The sequence below is a fragment of the Stegastes partitus genome, unplaced genomic scaffold, assembly GCF_000690725.1.
Source record: "Stegastes partitus isolate 25-593 unplaced genomic scaffold, Stegastes_partitus-1.0.2 Scaffold185, whole genome shotgun sequence".
NCBI lineage: Eukaryota > Metazoa > Chordata > Actinopteri > Pomacentridae > Stegastes > Stegastes partitus.
Window position 1 is genome coordinate 213486 of NW_007577916.1, and position 15992 is coordinate 229477.

A 15992-nucleotide genomic window follows, 5' to 3' on the forward strand; every position below is an offset into this window, starting at 1 on the left:
GAAGCTGAACACTAAACGTCCTTTAACTGTTGGAGGTCTGCTGCGTTACCACTTTAGTTGATTTCTTGGCTTTCTTAGCTAATTGACAGTCCCTAAAGCTGCATGAAAAGCTGACATGAATGTCTGGTCAGTGCTGTAAATGTCCACACTGTTCCTGGATTCTCTTTCTTATCTTCTGATATAGTTGCTTGTGTTTTCACAGCAGTGAACGTTTGACACGTTTGTCTTCTTTTGTCAAACAAAAGTAAAAAAACACTTTCATATTTGTCAAAACTACATTGACAAAAAGCATTACTCTGGTATGATTACCAAAACTTTGGGTGTGTATTAGCATTTAAAGAAAATTGAAACATCCAAAAACTGGAAAGAGGGAAGACATCATGGGAAAGACGAGACACAAATTTAAAACCTAACACATCTACTCCCAGATAAATCACAATCACAGCCATTTCAGGAGTAAATTCTTTGAAACCCAACTGTTAAATAAGCTGAAATGGTTGACTGGCAGACTAATATATTGGCAAACTGAAGAGCAACAACAAACACATCCTGATTTTCCAACATGTCATGTCTCTGTTTCTGTTGTCAAAAACTCCACGACCACATGTTAGTGAACTGAAATGAACTCCATGGAGCTGCTGTATAGACCATAAAAGCATGGACTCTTTCTAACATTAAAAGTTGTGAAAATATATCTCTAAATGTCTGAATTAGCAGATTCATGTCTGGCTTTATTTCTGGATTCTGTATTTGAACAGTCGCTTGAGATTCAGAAGTCAAACCAATCTCACAAAACTCCCAAACAACGGTAACAACACGACTCGTTAAAATATCAGCGTGGGCCATAAATTTGCCAAACTACATCTCACATCCTGGACAAGAAAAGTTCTGTACCGCACAGCGACTTGTAAAGGCCTGCTGGCAGCCCATCAGCTTTAGTCCAGGAAACAAGGCACTAAAGCAGCGTGGACGAAGCCCGGAGGACGGCCGGCCCAACAAAAGAGAAATTCTTTCCACTTGAACGGACACCATAAAATAATCTGAGCAGCAGCATATTTCAGCATCGCCGCTGTAAATCTCATCTTTTGTATCTCGAGTCATTCCTTGCCGCGGCGTTCTCTTTTACACATTTTCAATAAGTAATTGGAAATTTCATCATCAAAGCACATCTTTCAAAGGGTACGTCACACAGCCCGACCTCCAGTAATTGTTTCTGCCTTCGCCACGTCTGATGATGATGATTGTGGAGAGAAAAAGATTCGGAGAGCAACAGTTGAGGAAAAGAAAAGAAACGAACATATTGAGTGAGACAGTGCATCTGAAAGCCCGACAACGACACATAAACTCACATGCTCACAACAACCCCGAGTCAATAAGTATTACCCCTCCCAGAGGGAATACGGTAAATTAGACGAGGGTAAACACATAATTAAGTCAAATTTAAAGTATCGAGGTGCTTATGAGTGAAGCTCACTGCTCATCATCATACGTAGAGAAGAAGAGACGCTGCTCTCAGCAACACAAACAGAAGATGGAGTATAAAACAGAAGTGAGTACCCCCCTGTGTAACATCCCTACACTGTCCAATTACTCAAACTGTCATCAACCTGAAGTGACTGCATTACTTCTAACACTCTGTATACGCTCGTGTAAAACTCAAACCCAGCAGATTAGATTTACTGTACTGAAAATACAGGCCCCAAAGTAGGACCTCAGTGCAACAGAAGTTGAGATTCATGTCTGTAAATTTTTCAGGACTTCATGTGTCCACCTGTATTGTGGATGACAGAATCAATCCTCCTCTGGAAGCAAACGTCTGCAGGGATGCTCTGTCATTCTTCTGAGACCTTTCTCTTTTTATTTTTTTGCTCCTTGCTGGAGGGGTTGTGTTGCTCCTCTTTTCTCCTGAAGATACCCCAGAGGTGTTCTGCTGGACTCCAGTCAGGCAACATACTGGTCCCGGTCATGCTTTTCATCTTTTTTCTTCTTCACAAACCCTTCTGTGATTTGTTCTTTTGATCACTATCATGCTGGAATATGTCTCTTCTGCCAAACTTCTGCAGGCTGGGAGTGTCAGCCAGTATTCTATCCTTCATGGTGCCATATATTATATAAATGTCACATTCCCAACACCTTTTGGACGCTGAGCTGAACCTCAGCCTCACCTGACCAAAGAATGTCCTCACTATATTCATCAGGCTTCTTTTCCTGTTCTTCAGCAACGTTAATCTTGCAGTTTGGGGTTTTTTTTTTTCCTTTAATGATACCCGTAGAAGTTGACATTTCACACTGTCCTTCAAACTGGCACAGCTGCAGAGAAACCTAGATTTCAGCTGTACCACGTCTGAAGTATGTGACCATCAGAACTGTGAACACAGTGCACGGCCTATGGTGTCATTTAGAAGGAATGTGGCTCTGATTAGTCGTACGATGGCTGATTTTGTACCTCCTGATAACTGCAGCAGTTGTCTTTACACAGATTTTTTTCAAATAACTACTGAGAAGCTGGGGCTGTAAATGACCACACTAGTTATAAATAATGGTTATAAGTTTGTTTGACCTCGGATCCAAAATGCAAAGTTCATTTCCAGGTGATGTGATACTGAAAAGACCTGCAAATGTTTCCATTGTTTGGGTTCAGGTGACCGCGGTGGACAAATCACAGCCAATGAGACATGAGTTCCTCTGAAAATGCGAACCTCTGGGGGTCTCTATAATACTGACAGGGTGCTATTTTTTAATGCATTTTTATTGCTCTGTAATTTTTGTATGATGGTAATTAATCACTGATTCACTTTAATAGCAACAGCAGCATCCATTCTATTCTTGCCACAGTGATTAAACTGACACAATAATTAACCCACTAATTAATACAGCATCACATCATGTATTATCCACTAACAGTAACTGGAAAGGGCAGTCAAGCTCACCTGTATTCTGTGTAAGTGGAGCTAATAGAGATTCATATGGTGAATATTTAGAACCAATAACGTCATGGTGAAGAAAATGAAATGGTTTGAAGGAGTACAAGAAGCAGTCTGTGCGTCAAAAGAAGTGAACAAATGCTGTGTTTGTTTGTGTTCTGCTGAAACAATCAAAGAGAATCTGCAAACTGGTTCCAGAAATCTTCAGCACAGCAGCATGAATGTCCTGCTGACCCCAGAGACTGGCCGATATCTCACCAGCAGTGTGACTGAGACGGCGAGACAGTAATACCTCACTGTTTAAATTTACTCTCGCAACATGAACGTGTCAGAACATTTTAATTGGGACTCCTGCCTGCCTGCCAGCCTGCACTGTAATACCATGTAAAGCAAAATGGACCAGTGGCCAAACGCTATACGAGTTACCTGAGATGTTTTACAAACGATATTTAAGGTGACTGATAAATGAAGTTGAGCCAAATGGTCCATTCTGAATTCAGTTTTCAGTTTAGTGAATCTGCTGCTAACAAAGTGGTTCAGGTCTGTCTCTAAGTGTAGCCCTGTGATAGACTGGTTACCTGTCCAGGTGAACCTGCCTTCACCCTGAGTCAGCTGGGATAGACTCCGCCCCCCATGACCCGAGTGAGGATTAAGGTGTAGAGATGATGGATGGACGGATGGTTGGTAGGCATCTAAGTGCATCTGCTTCTGCTGTGTACCACATGATACCATAATTCTCCAGTTTCTCAGTCGTAAATCTCTGTCTGGCTTTTTTAACAATTAAAAATACGTCCAAAAACAGTCTTCAAATGGTTGGAGCTCATCTGGAGAAAGATGATGTGTCAGTTAAACACATCCATCCATCATCTCTACACCTTAACCCTCACCAGGATCATGGGGGGCGGAGCCTATCCCAGCTGACTCAGGGTGAAGGCAGGTTCACCTGGACAGGTAACCAGTCTATCACAGGGCTACACTTAGAGACAGACAACCAAGCACACTCACATTCACACCTACGGACAATTTACAATCACCAATTAACCTCAGCATGTTTCTGGACTGTGGGAGGAAGCCGGAGAACCCGGAGAGAACCCACGCTGCACGGGGAGAACATGGAGACTCCACGCAGGAAGATCCCGGGTGTCCTCACCGGGACGCCAACCGGCGACCTTCTAGCTGTGAGGCCACGGTGCTAACCACCTTGCAGCCCCTAGTTAAAGACAGATTATGTAATTCTAACTCTCTGCACTTTTGTCAAATTGAGCGAATGTCTCCTCCCGGTCTACTAGCCGTTCATTCTGTGTGTGCTAAAATAAAATCTGGTGTTAAAATGGGAAACAAACAAAGTGGCTCAGACGGATCCACTCAGCGCTTCTCCAGCAGGTCCTGTGCACCAGAGCAAACATGCACAGGACAGGAGGACAAGAGATGGATGAAAGGAAGGCAGAAGGAGCGAGAGGCACTCTGACACATGGAAGCTATCCAACTATGCTAACTAACTAAACACCAACAATCTTTCTCAGGATTCACAGACTCCACCTGAAGCAACACTTAAATCAAACAGTGACGATAAATCTCCTTTTAATAAAGAGGTGATTTTATTATGACATCCTACAAATCAGTGAGGAGGACTGCTTTGTGCCAATATTGTGTTTTTATGTGATTTTTGAAAGAATGTAATGAACTATCTGTTTTATTTGATTTTCCAGATATCCCAATCTAAATCTACCCTTTTACCCCACAGGACCAACTGAGCATGAAGCAATATAAAATACAGTTCATGCAGTTTTCTAGTGAATCCGTCGTGTTCTTCTGAAAGTTTCTCTGTTGTAAATTTCATAACGTGCTCTTCCTCTGGGTGAGACAACAGACTGGAACACTTCTACCATCAAAATCCCTGAATGCAAAGGAAACCGCTTGCTGGCAATCACTTCAGTTTTCTAACTTGTTGTGTTTCAGGCCGACGACGTTCTCAAGAGCATCAAAGAATACAGTCCAATCATTGCTGCTAATTGAGAGGTGAATGATTTCTAAAGCCGTGGAGCTGATTTTAATTAAATAATGACTAAATCAATGTGATTTATGCTCAAACAAACATTGATTTTACTCCACCGTCATCAATCTGCTGCTTACCAAAACAGCCTGACAGGAGTTTAAAACTGAGAAATCACAGCTGATTGTCATGTGCAGTACCTCGTTGAAGGCAATCTTGCTGTTTTTCATCCTCTGGGGCGAACTCCTCCACGTTTTGCCGAAGAAGTGCAGGTGGTTTCTGTCAAACAGCGTCACTCGCAGCTGGTACGTCACATCCGTGGACACCTCCTGTGCATGAAAGGGACGTTTTAGAAAAGTCAAAGTTCCTTTATTGTCAGTCCTGCTGTACGCATACAGAGAACTGACAATATGGCTTTTTATCAGAGCCTCATTTAAAGAAAAACACACAATAATCTACAAACTAAAAAAATATGTAAGCTAAACATATAATACGCTAAAAATATACAGTCTAGACCTATAATAAGCTACAAAATATACAAAATATACAATCTGAACATGTAAAAAAATGTAAGTAAACAGGAAAGAGAACAGAAGAATCTGCATGAGGAACATACTGGGTCTTTGAGGCACATACTGGGTCTTTGAGGCACATACTGGGTCCCTGAACTGAGAGATTAGGCTTCGAAACCTTCCAATTAATACAACAAAACTTTTTTTTAAGCATTCAAGAGGGAGTGACATTCAAGAGCTCACAGCCCTCCAGTCTGCATGACTGTATGCAACAAGTGATGAAGGCAGGAAGAGTCAGTGGCAGGGTTTGATGGGTTAACTCATCCATGACACCCTTCCACTGAAGAACTTAACTGTACAGTACAATAGAAGATATTATATATATATAAACAGGCCTTTCATATATCTTTATGTGAGGACAGCCCAAAGTTAGTAGACAACAAACTACCACCTACACAGAACACAGGTCTGTCTAACCACCACTACCACATGAGCTGAGCCGTTTCTTTTACAAAGCCCTGAGCGTCTGGCTGTGAGGAATCACCTGCGGGAGGTGAGCTGCTGTGACCCGGTTGAGGCTGAGCTGGAAGCCCCGGGACCGGCCGAGGTGGCTCTCCCCGGCCAGGCGGACGGTCTGGCTGGGCGGCGGAACCAAGCGGCTTCTCTCAAACACTTGTCTCCAGCCGCCCGTCATGCTGGACACGCCCTGTGTTTTCACCATACCGTTAGCTTAAAACAAAAGTGGACACCGCGTTGGAAATAAACTCAGAAACGTGGAGAACAGCTGACATGTTGCTCTGAGTATTATCTTTTCTGCCCGTTCAGATTTTCAAACCCGCGGACGCCATGTTGAATTCGGACTGTACTATTTAGTGCCAGGGGGGGGGAGACGAATAAATAAACGGACTAATCGGGAGCATTCACTTTAAAACAAACACAAAGACAATAGGAATTGAGCTTAAATGTACAATATTAGTACGAAGAGCTGTTTGCCTCAAAACTGAACATCTAAACTAAGATTCGCAAATGTTGTCTTTTATTGTCTTTACCTTTCTTTTGGTATTTCCCACCGTGCTGCCTCAGTTGCTATGGTAATGCTCACGTTGCTATGTACAGTATGGAACAGCGGTGCGTTACACTCGTGTGCAGCATCACTGAAATGTCAGATGATTCAAAACTGTGTCACCTCTCGGTATTTACATGATGTCTCAGTTAAACAGTGGCGTAATAAACAATAAAAAATAAATACGTTACAAAGACTACATTGACAAAAAACAAAATACCCTTTTTTTTTAAGTCAGAGTATTAATTAATGAACAATCCGTCAGATAAAACCTTCAGAGTACAGATGGGATTGACACTATAAAGTGCTGCTGAAGTGGAGATTTCTTGCTCATATTATTCATTTCATACATTTTTTATTTACAAACCACTATTTACAGGTCGAAAAGTGAACTTCTTCCTTCTGTTGTATACTGCGCATCTTCCTAAATGACCACAAATTTGTTTTATCATGAACACTGGTGAGAACTTTTTTATTGCATTTGCGAGGTATAAATCATACCCTCTGAGTTCTTAGACAGAAAGTTGGAATTTGGGTGAAGAACAAAAAATGATGATAAAGTACTATAAGGATCTTGATTTAAAAAAAAAAAAAAAAGTACTATTTGGGCTCACCAGTTCAGTCGGTGGGGTTGTTCATTAAAAAAAAAGGGTCCTGAAGCTGCAGCGGGGAGCAGCACCGTTGATTGAGGGCCAGCAGGGGGCAGCAGAGCGCCGCCATCACTGAGCCGCAGCAGGACGAGGAGAAGAAGAGGAAGAAGGAAGCGGTAAACTGAAAGCAGTTGAAATGTTCGGACTACTCGGAAAAACTAAACCTGTGAAAATTCGGGGTTACAGTGAAAACAGAAAGTACGGAGTTGCCGCGAAAAATGTGAAAGAGCTGCTAAAAAAGAGCTGCAAGCTGCTACAGGTGAGCTTCCGGACTTTTAAACTTCCGCTTCTTTATTTTCTGCGCTAAACTAAAGTAACGTCTCGGTACCGGAGCGGTTCCGTTAACAGGATATTAGCAGGATAAAGGGAATGTTTTAATTGTGGTCAGTAGACATGCGCACACGGCCGGGCACAGCTGTGTGAGTACAGAGTAGCAGCAGGAGGTGATCAGCTGTGAGGGTGATCAGGGGGCACATCCAGGCTCAGTGTACCGGGAGTGATACAGATACAGCTTAGTTATAAAGCAGATCAGAGTGATATACCTGTTATATGTCTGTATGTTTCTGAATACATTCACTGCACTAGACAGGAAGGGCGGGAAACCTGAGGTGATTGGAGGTTTGTCAGTATTTACTGTGAAGGGTCAACACATCCTCTAAAATCCTGAAGCTTCTGTCATGAACACACAGCAGGCTTTAGGTGTTGTCTTAGCCTGCTGGATAGACAGGTCCTAATTTGTTTATACACTTCATTTAAATTTACAGAACACACATTATTATTAAAGCGAAACATCCATCATCTCTACACCCTAACCCTCACCAGGGTCATGGGGGCTGGAGTCTATCCCAGCTGACTCAGGGTGAAGGCAGGTTCACCTGGACAGGTAACCAGTCTATCACAGGGCTACACTTAGAGACAGACAACCAAGCACACTCACATTCACACCTACGGACAATTTACAATCACCAATTAACCTCAGCATGTTTCTGGACTGTGGGAGGAAGCCGGAGAACCCGGAGAGAACCCACGCTGCACGGGGAGAACATGGAGATTCTACCAGATCACAGTCTCACCATGACACATATATAAAAACAAATATAATGAATCATTCTAGAATGATGAGGGTGATTTTCTAGGTGGATACACATTCAGATGAAGCTTGTTCGTCATACACAGCTGATCAAGCAACTGACATTATGTCTGTTTTTGCAGTCAAATCTCACTTTTCAGTGTTTCTCACTCATTTTTCTGTGCACATGCTGAGTCTGAACCACCTCAGTGTATTCTAAATAAAGTTGTTTTGTTTGTTTGTTTTTAAGTTATCCCAGAACGCTTACGTTGGATTAAATGATGTCCAAGTTTTCTTCTTGCATCAAGCAGCAAAGGAAGTAGTTGCGTGACGTGTTTAAGTTGATTTTATTGTGTTTCTTTGATTGCAGTTGCCCGTCTCTGGTGCTCATTTGTGTTTGTATGAGGACGGAACGATCGTGACAGAGGAGTTCTTCCGGACTTTGGCAGACAACACTGAACTCGTTCTTCTGTCTAAAGAGCAGACGTGGAGCGGAGGTACATGAATCACCCTCGGACACCATAACAGAAATGAAGATGTGTTTCACCTGTAACCTTGTCTCTGTTGTCCAGACACACTGCCGGCTCCGAGCTGTTGATAACCCTGTAACCCTGTGAATCTCACTGTAGTTGCCTGTGACATCGGTCAGTTGCTGAACACAGACCGGCATGCTGATGGCCTCATCGAAGCGGCAAAGGCACTGCTCTCTGATGAGAAATCCTCCAAGAGGCGCAAAATCCTGACCGACCTGCTGCACAACCTGAATGACAACTCTGACCTGGAGAGCAGAGAGGAAGATGGAGACTGGTTCACAGGTACAACGTCCAGCGAACTCATTAAGGACAGAAGGTTTGGAAGATAAACCAGCACAGCTTGTTGATGCTGCCTCTTTTTCTAAAAGTCTCAGACTCCTGCACACTGTCTGACTGTTGTCTGCTAAACCTACACCAGACAAAAGAGAAGCACTGGTAAATAGGAACTGGCTGTATGTCAACAACCAGCTACAGTCTCTACGTACTGCAGGAGGGCATGAATCCCAAAACATTTATGACCATTTTCATGGAGCCTGTCAGTTTCTTGATGTGTTAACAATCAACCATCATGTGGCTCAGGTGGTAGAGCAGGTTGTCCTCCAATCGCAAGGTTGGCAGTTTGATGCCCCACCCCTCCACAGTTGAAGTTGGGCAAGACACTGAACCTGAAGTTGCTCCCAATGGCAGGCAGCACCTTGCATGGCAGCTCTGTCACCACTGATGTATAAATGTGTGGTCAAGCTAGTTTTTTTAAATTCATTATTACTGATTTCAATCATTTAATTTCAGGTGTGGACGCTCGATTCAAAACAAAGTCAGCCTACATGAAGTTTAACTGTGAAAGCAGGATACGAGGCTACATGAAAGAGGTACGGCTGGAGGCCAGGTGACACTCCGCAGGTCTTCATATGAACCCTCCTCAATCAGACATCACTTCTAAAAGGTTCTGTTATCGTTTGTCTGCAGTTGGATGATGCCACCAAGACCATACAGAAAGCTAAAGTTAGGACAGAGTTTTTGAAAACATCAAAGTGTCTGACGGAAATGCTGAAATCAGCCCGATACAACGGCTGCTACTTCGACAGGACCGAAAAGGAGCTTCATCGCCTTTGCACCAGGGATGGATGGTTTACCTGCCAGGTAGTGAGGCATCGACGGGGTGATGCTGGAGTAGAATGAAGTAACACAGGCAACAGGACTCTTTGTGTTGAGGCTAGCTCTGCACAGGTTCAAGCTGCTGAGTTAACATTAGGCAGCCTGAGAGGTCGAACATGGATCAGATGGATCCACCGTGACAAATAACCGCAGTACTGACAACGCAGCAATACAACATTCAGTTTAAAAAAGTCTTTGTGAGGATTAAGGTGTAGAGATGGTGGATGGATGTTTTCTAGATGCACAGCAGGCAGTAGCAGCTACCGTCCATTCTTCTCTTATTAATACTTATATCCATATTAATAAGAATAATGACTTAATGGATGTTGGTCAGTTCTGATCCTCCACCTGAATGTATGGTGTAGTTTGTACACTTGGGATCAAAACAACAGTACAGTGCCTATAAACAGTATTCACTCCTCCATGTCAGAGTGCTTGAACTGTTGTAAGTTTTTTGCAAATGTTTATGCGTCTTCCTTCCTTTCTGCTCCTCAGGGATCGTTTGACCAGACAGTGTGCCAGACTCTCCACTCCATCAACCCCTACGGCAGCAGAGAGAGCAGGATCGTCTTCAGCACCTGGAATCTGGACCACAGGTGGAACCCCTGCTGCCTGTTAATGCGTTTTGACTTTACAACATAATGAGACAGCTTTTTTTTGCTCTATGCTTTACGTGCAATTCTTCATCTTGTTTCCAGGATTGAAAAGAAGCGGACGGTTATCCCGGCTCTGTTGGAAGCTCTACAGAATCACAAGAGCGCCGACGTCAACTTGGACTACTTCTACCAGCTGCTGTTCACCAGAGAAAACCTGAAGCTGGTGCACATCGTTTGCCACAAGAAGGGACAACACAACCTGGAGTGCGACCCAAAGAAGATATTTAGGAATGCCAGTGATGCAAAGAAAGCAAAACGGAAGCCCAACGTGAAGAAACGGCGCTTGGTTTGAGTGTTTTTATCTCTTTATGGAACATTTGTGTTCGTTTCTACGAGCTATTGATGAATCTGATGATCACCTTCGAGCACAAAAGTCAGCGAACGAGATCACAGCAGGAGGGATGAGGTGGCTTCACCTCGTTAGCGCTGTAGTTTTATTAACCTGTTATATTCCTGAGCCAGCTTCACCTGTTTTATATTTAAAAACAGCCCCTGAAACCATGAAAAACATTTATTTATTCTTCATGTTGGCATGGCAATGAAAAATACACGAATCGATTACAAAGATGACTCAATGAACGAAGCATTCACTCAGTCAGAAAGTTGCATAGGTGATGTGAAAAGCAATTTGCATAAATAAGGCAGTAAAAATATATATAAAAGATTTGATTGGATGGTCAGAATAATCAACTTTATACAAAATAGGTGAGAATAGCAAAAGTGCAATCACTGTTAACCTCTAGGTTAGATGATTAAAGTACATTTTCAGTCAGGATTAAGTCATTCACTAATTACTCCCAGACTTCAGTGTTTTTAACAATACTCTGGTTTTTGTATATATTTTTATAAATGTGAACTCATCAGGGAAAGAGATTAGCTGCATTGATATGTGTATATACAGACATATGTTAAAAAAAGCTGCCAAACAACTGAGCACACGCGTGTTGAGGAGGAATACCAGACACTTGGTGATTAATGACTCCTAATGAATAAACTGTTGACATGACATTCATCTGAAACCATGACTTTGTGGTAATTAAACGCTCTCGTTACAGAACTGCTCTTTGGCGTGTTCTCCGTCCTCTCATCTGGAACCGGGTCACGATGCCGACTGTCACACGTGACTTTTGCATTTTTATTAAACAGAATTTATAGATTTGTGAAGAAGAAAAATCTCTTTAGAAGCTTGCGACTTTAAAGCAGCTCTCTTTGGCATCTCACGGGGCTTATCTTAAACTGGACTGGCTTGTCTCATAAAGTGCTTTGTCAGAACCACCTGCAGGTGAGACCAGAGGGGGGTACTACGAAGCCAGGGGCTAGCAGGGCTGTGGATCTAAGTTTTTAACATCACAAACTTCTCTCCTGACCCACTAGATGCTGCACAGCGAGCCTGCTCTGGAAGTTCTGTTCAGTTGAACAACACTGTAGGCAAACTGTACGTTACCATAGGAACCCACTGGTGATGCAGACAAAGGGATAGATGTGTTTTTGAGCTCGGTTCAGACTGCTGTGGCTGCAGATAACTAGATTAGAAAATAGCTGGTGTTTATCAAAGAACAGTCAATCAGCAGCATCACTTTCACTTCGATTTGGCAAAAACTATTTGTATCATGGGACGCTGTCAGATCTAAATGCACCTCTTCTCCATCGTGTTGACTTTACGAAGCTCCTGTGTGTAATAATCAGCTGCTCTGAAAGTGAACGGAGTGGGAACACACCTGTATGACCTTACACTGGGAACCACGTGCTAGCTTCGTAGCACCCCCTCAGCTAGACCTAAATTAGGGGCGACATGAGCATACATTCAGCAATAAACTAGCTCACAGGTGGAGTTCACTGCTGTAGCTACATAAAAGAGCTACAACTGATTTAGGTATCAGGCCAAATGGTATGGGCAAAAAACTATTTGGCATCCATGTGCATTTGGAAGGACCTTTCAAGTCAAAAGCTGCACGTTTCCAAGTCTGACATCAAGACGTTCCTCTACGAACACCAGTGCTGAACTTCTATTTCTGTGATGTTGGGTGTCTGAGCGCAGGTTTAATGTGCTCGTACCCAGATATCGGTGGCTTGTCTACGTGATGCCGACAGCAGATCCAGCCACAGCGTTCTCACCTCCCTCACACTGCAGCCGACTTCCACCACCTTCATGCTTCTAACAGAGGCGCGATGACACGGACCAACCGGATGTCTCGTTTCTTTTGGCTGCTTTTTCCTAAGTGCTGGGAGGTTTTTAAGTCTTTCCACAGGCGTGACTCTGAGTCCACCTCAGTCCTCGGAGAAGCTGCTCTCCACTAAGTGTCCGCCCCGCCGTCTCTCTGCATGCTGCTGAAGCCCTCCTCCTCCTCGTCTTCATCGCTGTCCTCCCGCGCGTAGTAATGCCGCCTCCTCTTTTCCCTCTGGACACGGGAAGAAGTCGCTGACGATCTTTGAGGAAAGTCCTGTAAGGTTAGAGGAATTCAATCAGCGTTACAGCGTTTTTAAAAAGGTTAAATGTCAGTTTGTTGAGGTTGACTGTGTGCCTTTTGATAGCGACGCCTTCTCTTGCATCTTTACCATCCATGTTTTGTATTTGATTAGCCGTAGCAGAAATGTGACTTCATCAACAGCAGTAAGTGAACTGTCTGATCGTATTTAAATGCCATGAAAAGCACAAGACAAACACGCTTTTGATTTCAAAAATGGCCATCAAAGAATTAACAACAATCACCGACTGAAAGTGAACATTTTATTGTCTTCAGTTTGTCCCTGTTCCCCACAATCATCTGTCTCAAGCAACACAATCCAGCATAATGTGCAGGAAAACCACAACATCTCACCTGTACAGTGTCCAAGTTTCCAAAGAACTGCTCCACAGGAAGAATCTGGTTACTGTCGTCGTCTGGGAAGAGGATTTTATCAGTTTCTTCATATTCCATGAGCTCAGGCTCCTGTTTGTCCCAGGTGCTGTTGTCTCTGTAGCCGTCCAGGTCCGGCCCCGTCCTCTGCTCGTTCTCCTTCCCTTCCTTCCCTTCCAGCTCCGGCGACGCCGAGCATCTCCTCCGGCCGGCAGACTGGTGGCATTCACAGCTGATACGAGAACGCCTCTCCAGAGACGCCGCCGCTTTACTGTAACCGACTGAGTTGCTCTCTGCTACCGAGTGTGTCTTTGGACTGTTTGTGCATCTCCTGCCTGCAGCAGAAACCTGTAGCAGAAAGTCAAAGAGCACAGGTAGGATGATATGACAGGTAATCACAGCGTGCCTCGGGTGTGTGTCCATCAGACGCAGCTGTGAAGCTCTCATCAGTCACAGCTGTTCAGTTTAAAATATCTAGTCAGTATAAAATAAAGACAACATTTAACTGTAGATGTTCTCAGAATGAGGCAGTTGACTCATGCACACAGGCAGCACAGACCTTTCTGGAGCTTCTAATGTCGGCGCTGCTCTTCCTCTTTCTGGGCTGGAAGTTATCGGGTTGACCAGGCATCTGCAAAGCAACATCATGAGGTTTGTTCAGTCCCTCGTGGCTTCATGAGAGTGACCAGTTAGTGGAAAAAAACGTGGGTTCAGTCATCTGAGAGGCAGCTGTCATAATACCAGCACTTCCCAGGCTGCTGCTGAACATCTCCTGAGCTCCCCTGTCCAGTAACAGAGCGGGTCGGCTTCAGAGTTACTGGGCAGCTGTTCGCTCAGCATCAACATCCAGCTTCAGCAGCGTGTGTGCCAGTATGAAAGCTGGACACCAGTAAACAGATGAAGCTGGCTTTGCTACACATGTCTATGTATGCATTTGAAATGGCTGCTTCTGATTATTATTCTGCAACACACACAAACCAAAACGTTATTCATTTGTATGATTTACGGCGTCATAAGTGTGTTGTACTGCACAAAACGTCTACTCAGGTTCTCTCTGTGTCCAGCCATAGTTGTGGCTGAGCTGCTTCCATAAAGGTGCAGGACTTTATATTGGCATAAAAGAAGAAGAACCCAAAACAGCCTACAGCAAAAAATAAATAAAAATAAAAAATGACAGAAGCAAAAAATAAATGAATAAAAAAAAAAATTAAAAACAGCCTACAGCAATGAAAAATATGACAGAAGTAAAAATAAATATAAAAAAAAACAGCCCACAGCAATGAAAAATATGACAGAAGTAAAAATAGTTTTTAAAAAAAATAGCCTACAGCAATGAAAAAAATGACAATTAAAAAATAGTAATAATAAAATAAAATGTAAAAAAAAACCTTACAGCAATAAAAAAATATGACAGAAGTAAAAAATAAATAAATAAATAAAAATGAAAAAAAAATAGCCTACAGCAATGAAAAATATGGCAGAAGTTTTATAAAATACATACATTTATTTAAAAAAATAAAAAATAAAAAGCAGAGCCCGTGGTTGGGTCCGTGGAGCCCGTCGTCCTCCAGAGCCGCTGTAAACCCAACAGCGCCCCTCTCTCCTCCTCTGGTCAAACTCCTCCAAAATATGGACAATTTCATGTCATCAATCATCACTGCAGCCTACACCGTCAACTTTAATCCCTGCAGCGGTACATCTGGACATGTGTCCGAGCCGTGGTGACCCATCACAGGCAGACTGCTGTAGCGGACACACCGCCATCCGTCTGTAATGCAGCTAAATTAGCTTAAACCAGCAAAACCAGCGCTCATCGTAGGTGATCAACCAGTACCGCGAAGGGCTCTTTGGTGTCAAAAAAGAGGCTCAAATTACTAAAAAATAACTCCAGCGTGTGTCGGTCGTTACACCGACACCAGCTCGGAGGTGACTGGGCCAGCTAAGGTGTCACCACAGCGGAGAAAACACTCCGATAATCGATGTCGACATCTCGGCTACAAGCTAATGGGGCTAGCAGCGGAGCTAGCAGCTACAGCGGCTAATTAATGAACTTTACTGGCCGCCCGCTTGTTGTCGTCGCCCAGCGCAGCGCTTACCTTCAGCACCGTTCACCGGCCCGATGCCTCCGTGTAGCGGCAGCCTCGGTGTCACAGGTCGGCTATCCCGGTCCTCATTAGCTCGGTAACGTCGTTTGGCGTTGGCTAGCGAGAGACGGCTATAAACCTGATATGCGGCGGCGTCGCTGCCTCTGGGGCCGCTTCACCGTGCTTCCTGCCGCGGAGGTTCAGCCGGAGGTCACAGCGTCTCTGTGGGCGTGTGAGGACGAGCGGGACGGCGGACAGGCTTCTGCCGCGGGACGGTGGGTCCGCTCCGGTTTGCTCTGTGGGTTCTGAAGAAACTGGTGAATGCGTTGAGAAATGTCAGACGGACTATATCACCGGTGGCACACGTTAGAAAACAAATATTCTGATCAGGTCCCAGTCAGCTGAAGGTGACGAGTCCCGGAATAAAAAATAAAAAATAAAAAAAGCTGCTTCAAGAAAAATGCAGGTGCTGACTAGAACCAGAAATGCTTCTGAACAGTTATACCGGAAAAAAAA

General features: G+C 43.8%; 3 protein-coding genes across 3 annotated transcripts in view; 1 reads left to right on the plus strand and 2 right to left on the minus strand.

Annotated features, from left to right (window-relative positions):
- Positions 1–6150, minus strand: part of nphp4 (nephronophthisis 4) — a 198022-nt gene extending 191872 nt beyond the window's left edge. The window contains exons 1-2 of the mRNA XM_008280199.1: positions 5974–6150; positions 5118–5246 (exon numbers count right to left, since the gene is read on the minus strand). Coding sequence (XP_008278421.1) covers positions 5118–5246; positions 5974–6150 — 306 coding nt within the window. The remainder of the gene's footprint in view (positions 1–5117; positions 5247–5973) is intronic.
- A 1079-nt stretch (positions 6151–7229) lies between these two features.
- Positions 7230–11574, plus strand: dffb (DNA fragmentation factor, beta polypeptide (caspase-activated DNase)). The gene is made up of 7 exons (XM_008280197.1): positions 7230–7401; positions 8582–8708; positions 8841–9026; positions 9534–9613; positions 9711–9884; positions 10395–10495; positions 10598–11574. The coding sequence occupies exons 1-7, from the start codon at positions 7279–7281 to the stop codon at positions 10845–10847; spliced, it is 1041 nt and encodes a 346-aa protein (XP_008278419.1). The 5' UTR covers positions 7230–7278; the 3' UTR covers positions 10848–11574.
- Positions 11052–15694, minus strand: cunh1orf174 (chromosome unknown C1orf174 homolog). The gene is made up of 4 exons (XM_008280196.1): positions 15489–15694; positions 13952–14023; positions 13375–13740; positions 11052–12996 (listed from the first exon to the last, which is right to left on the minus strand). The coding sequence occupies exons 2-4, from the start codon at positions 14021–14023 to the stop codon at positions 12850–12852; spliced, it is 585 nt and encodes a 194-aa protein (XP_008278418.1). The 5' UTR covers positions 15489–15694; the 3' UTR covers positions 11052–12849.
- Positions 15695–15992: the final 298 nt, after the last annotated feature.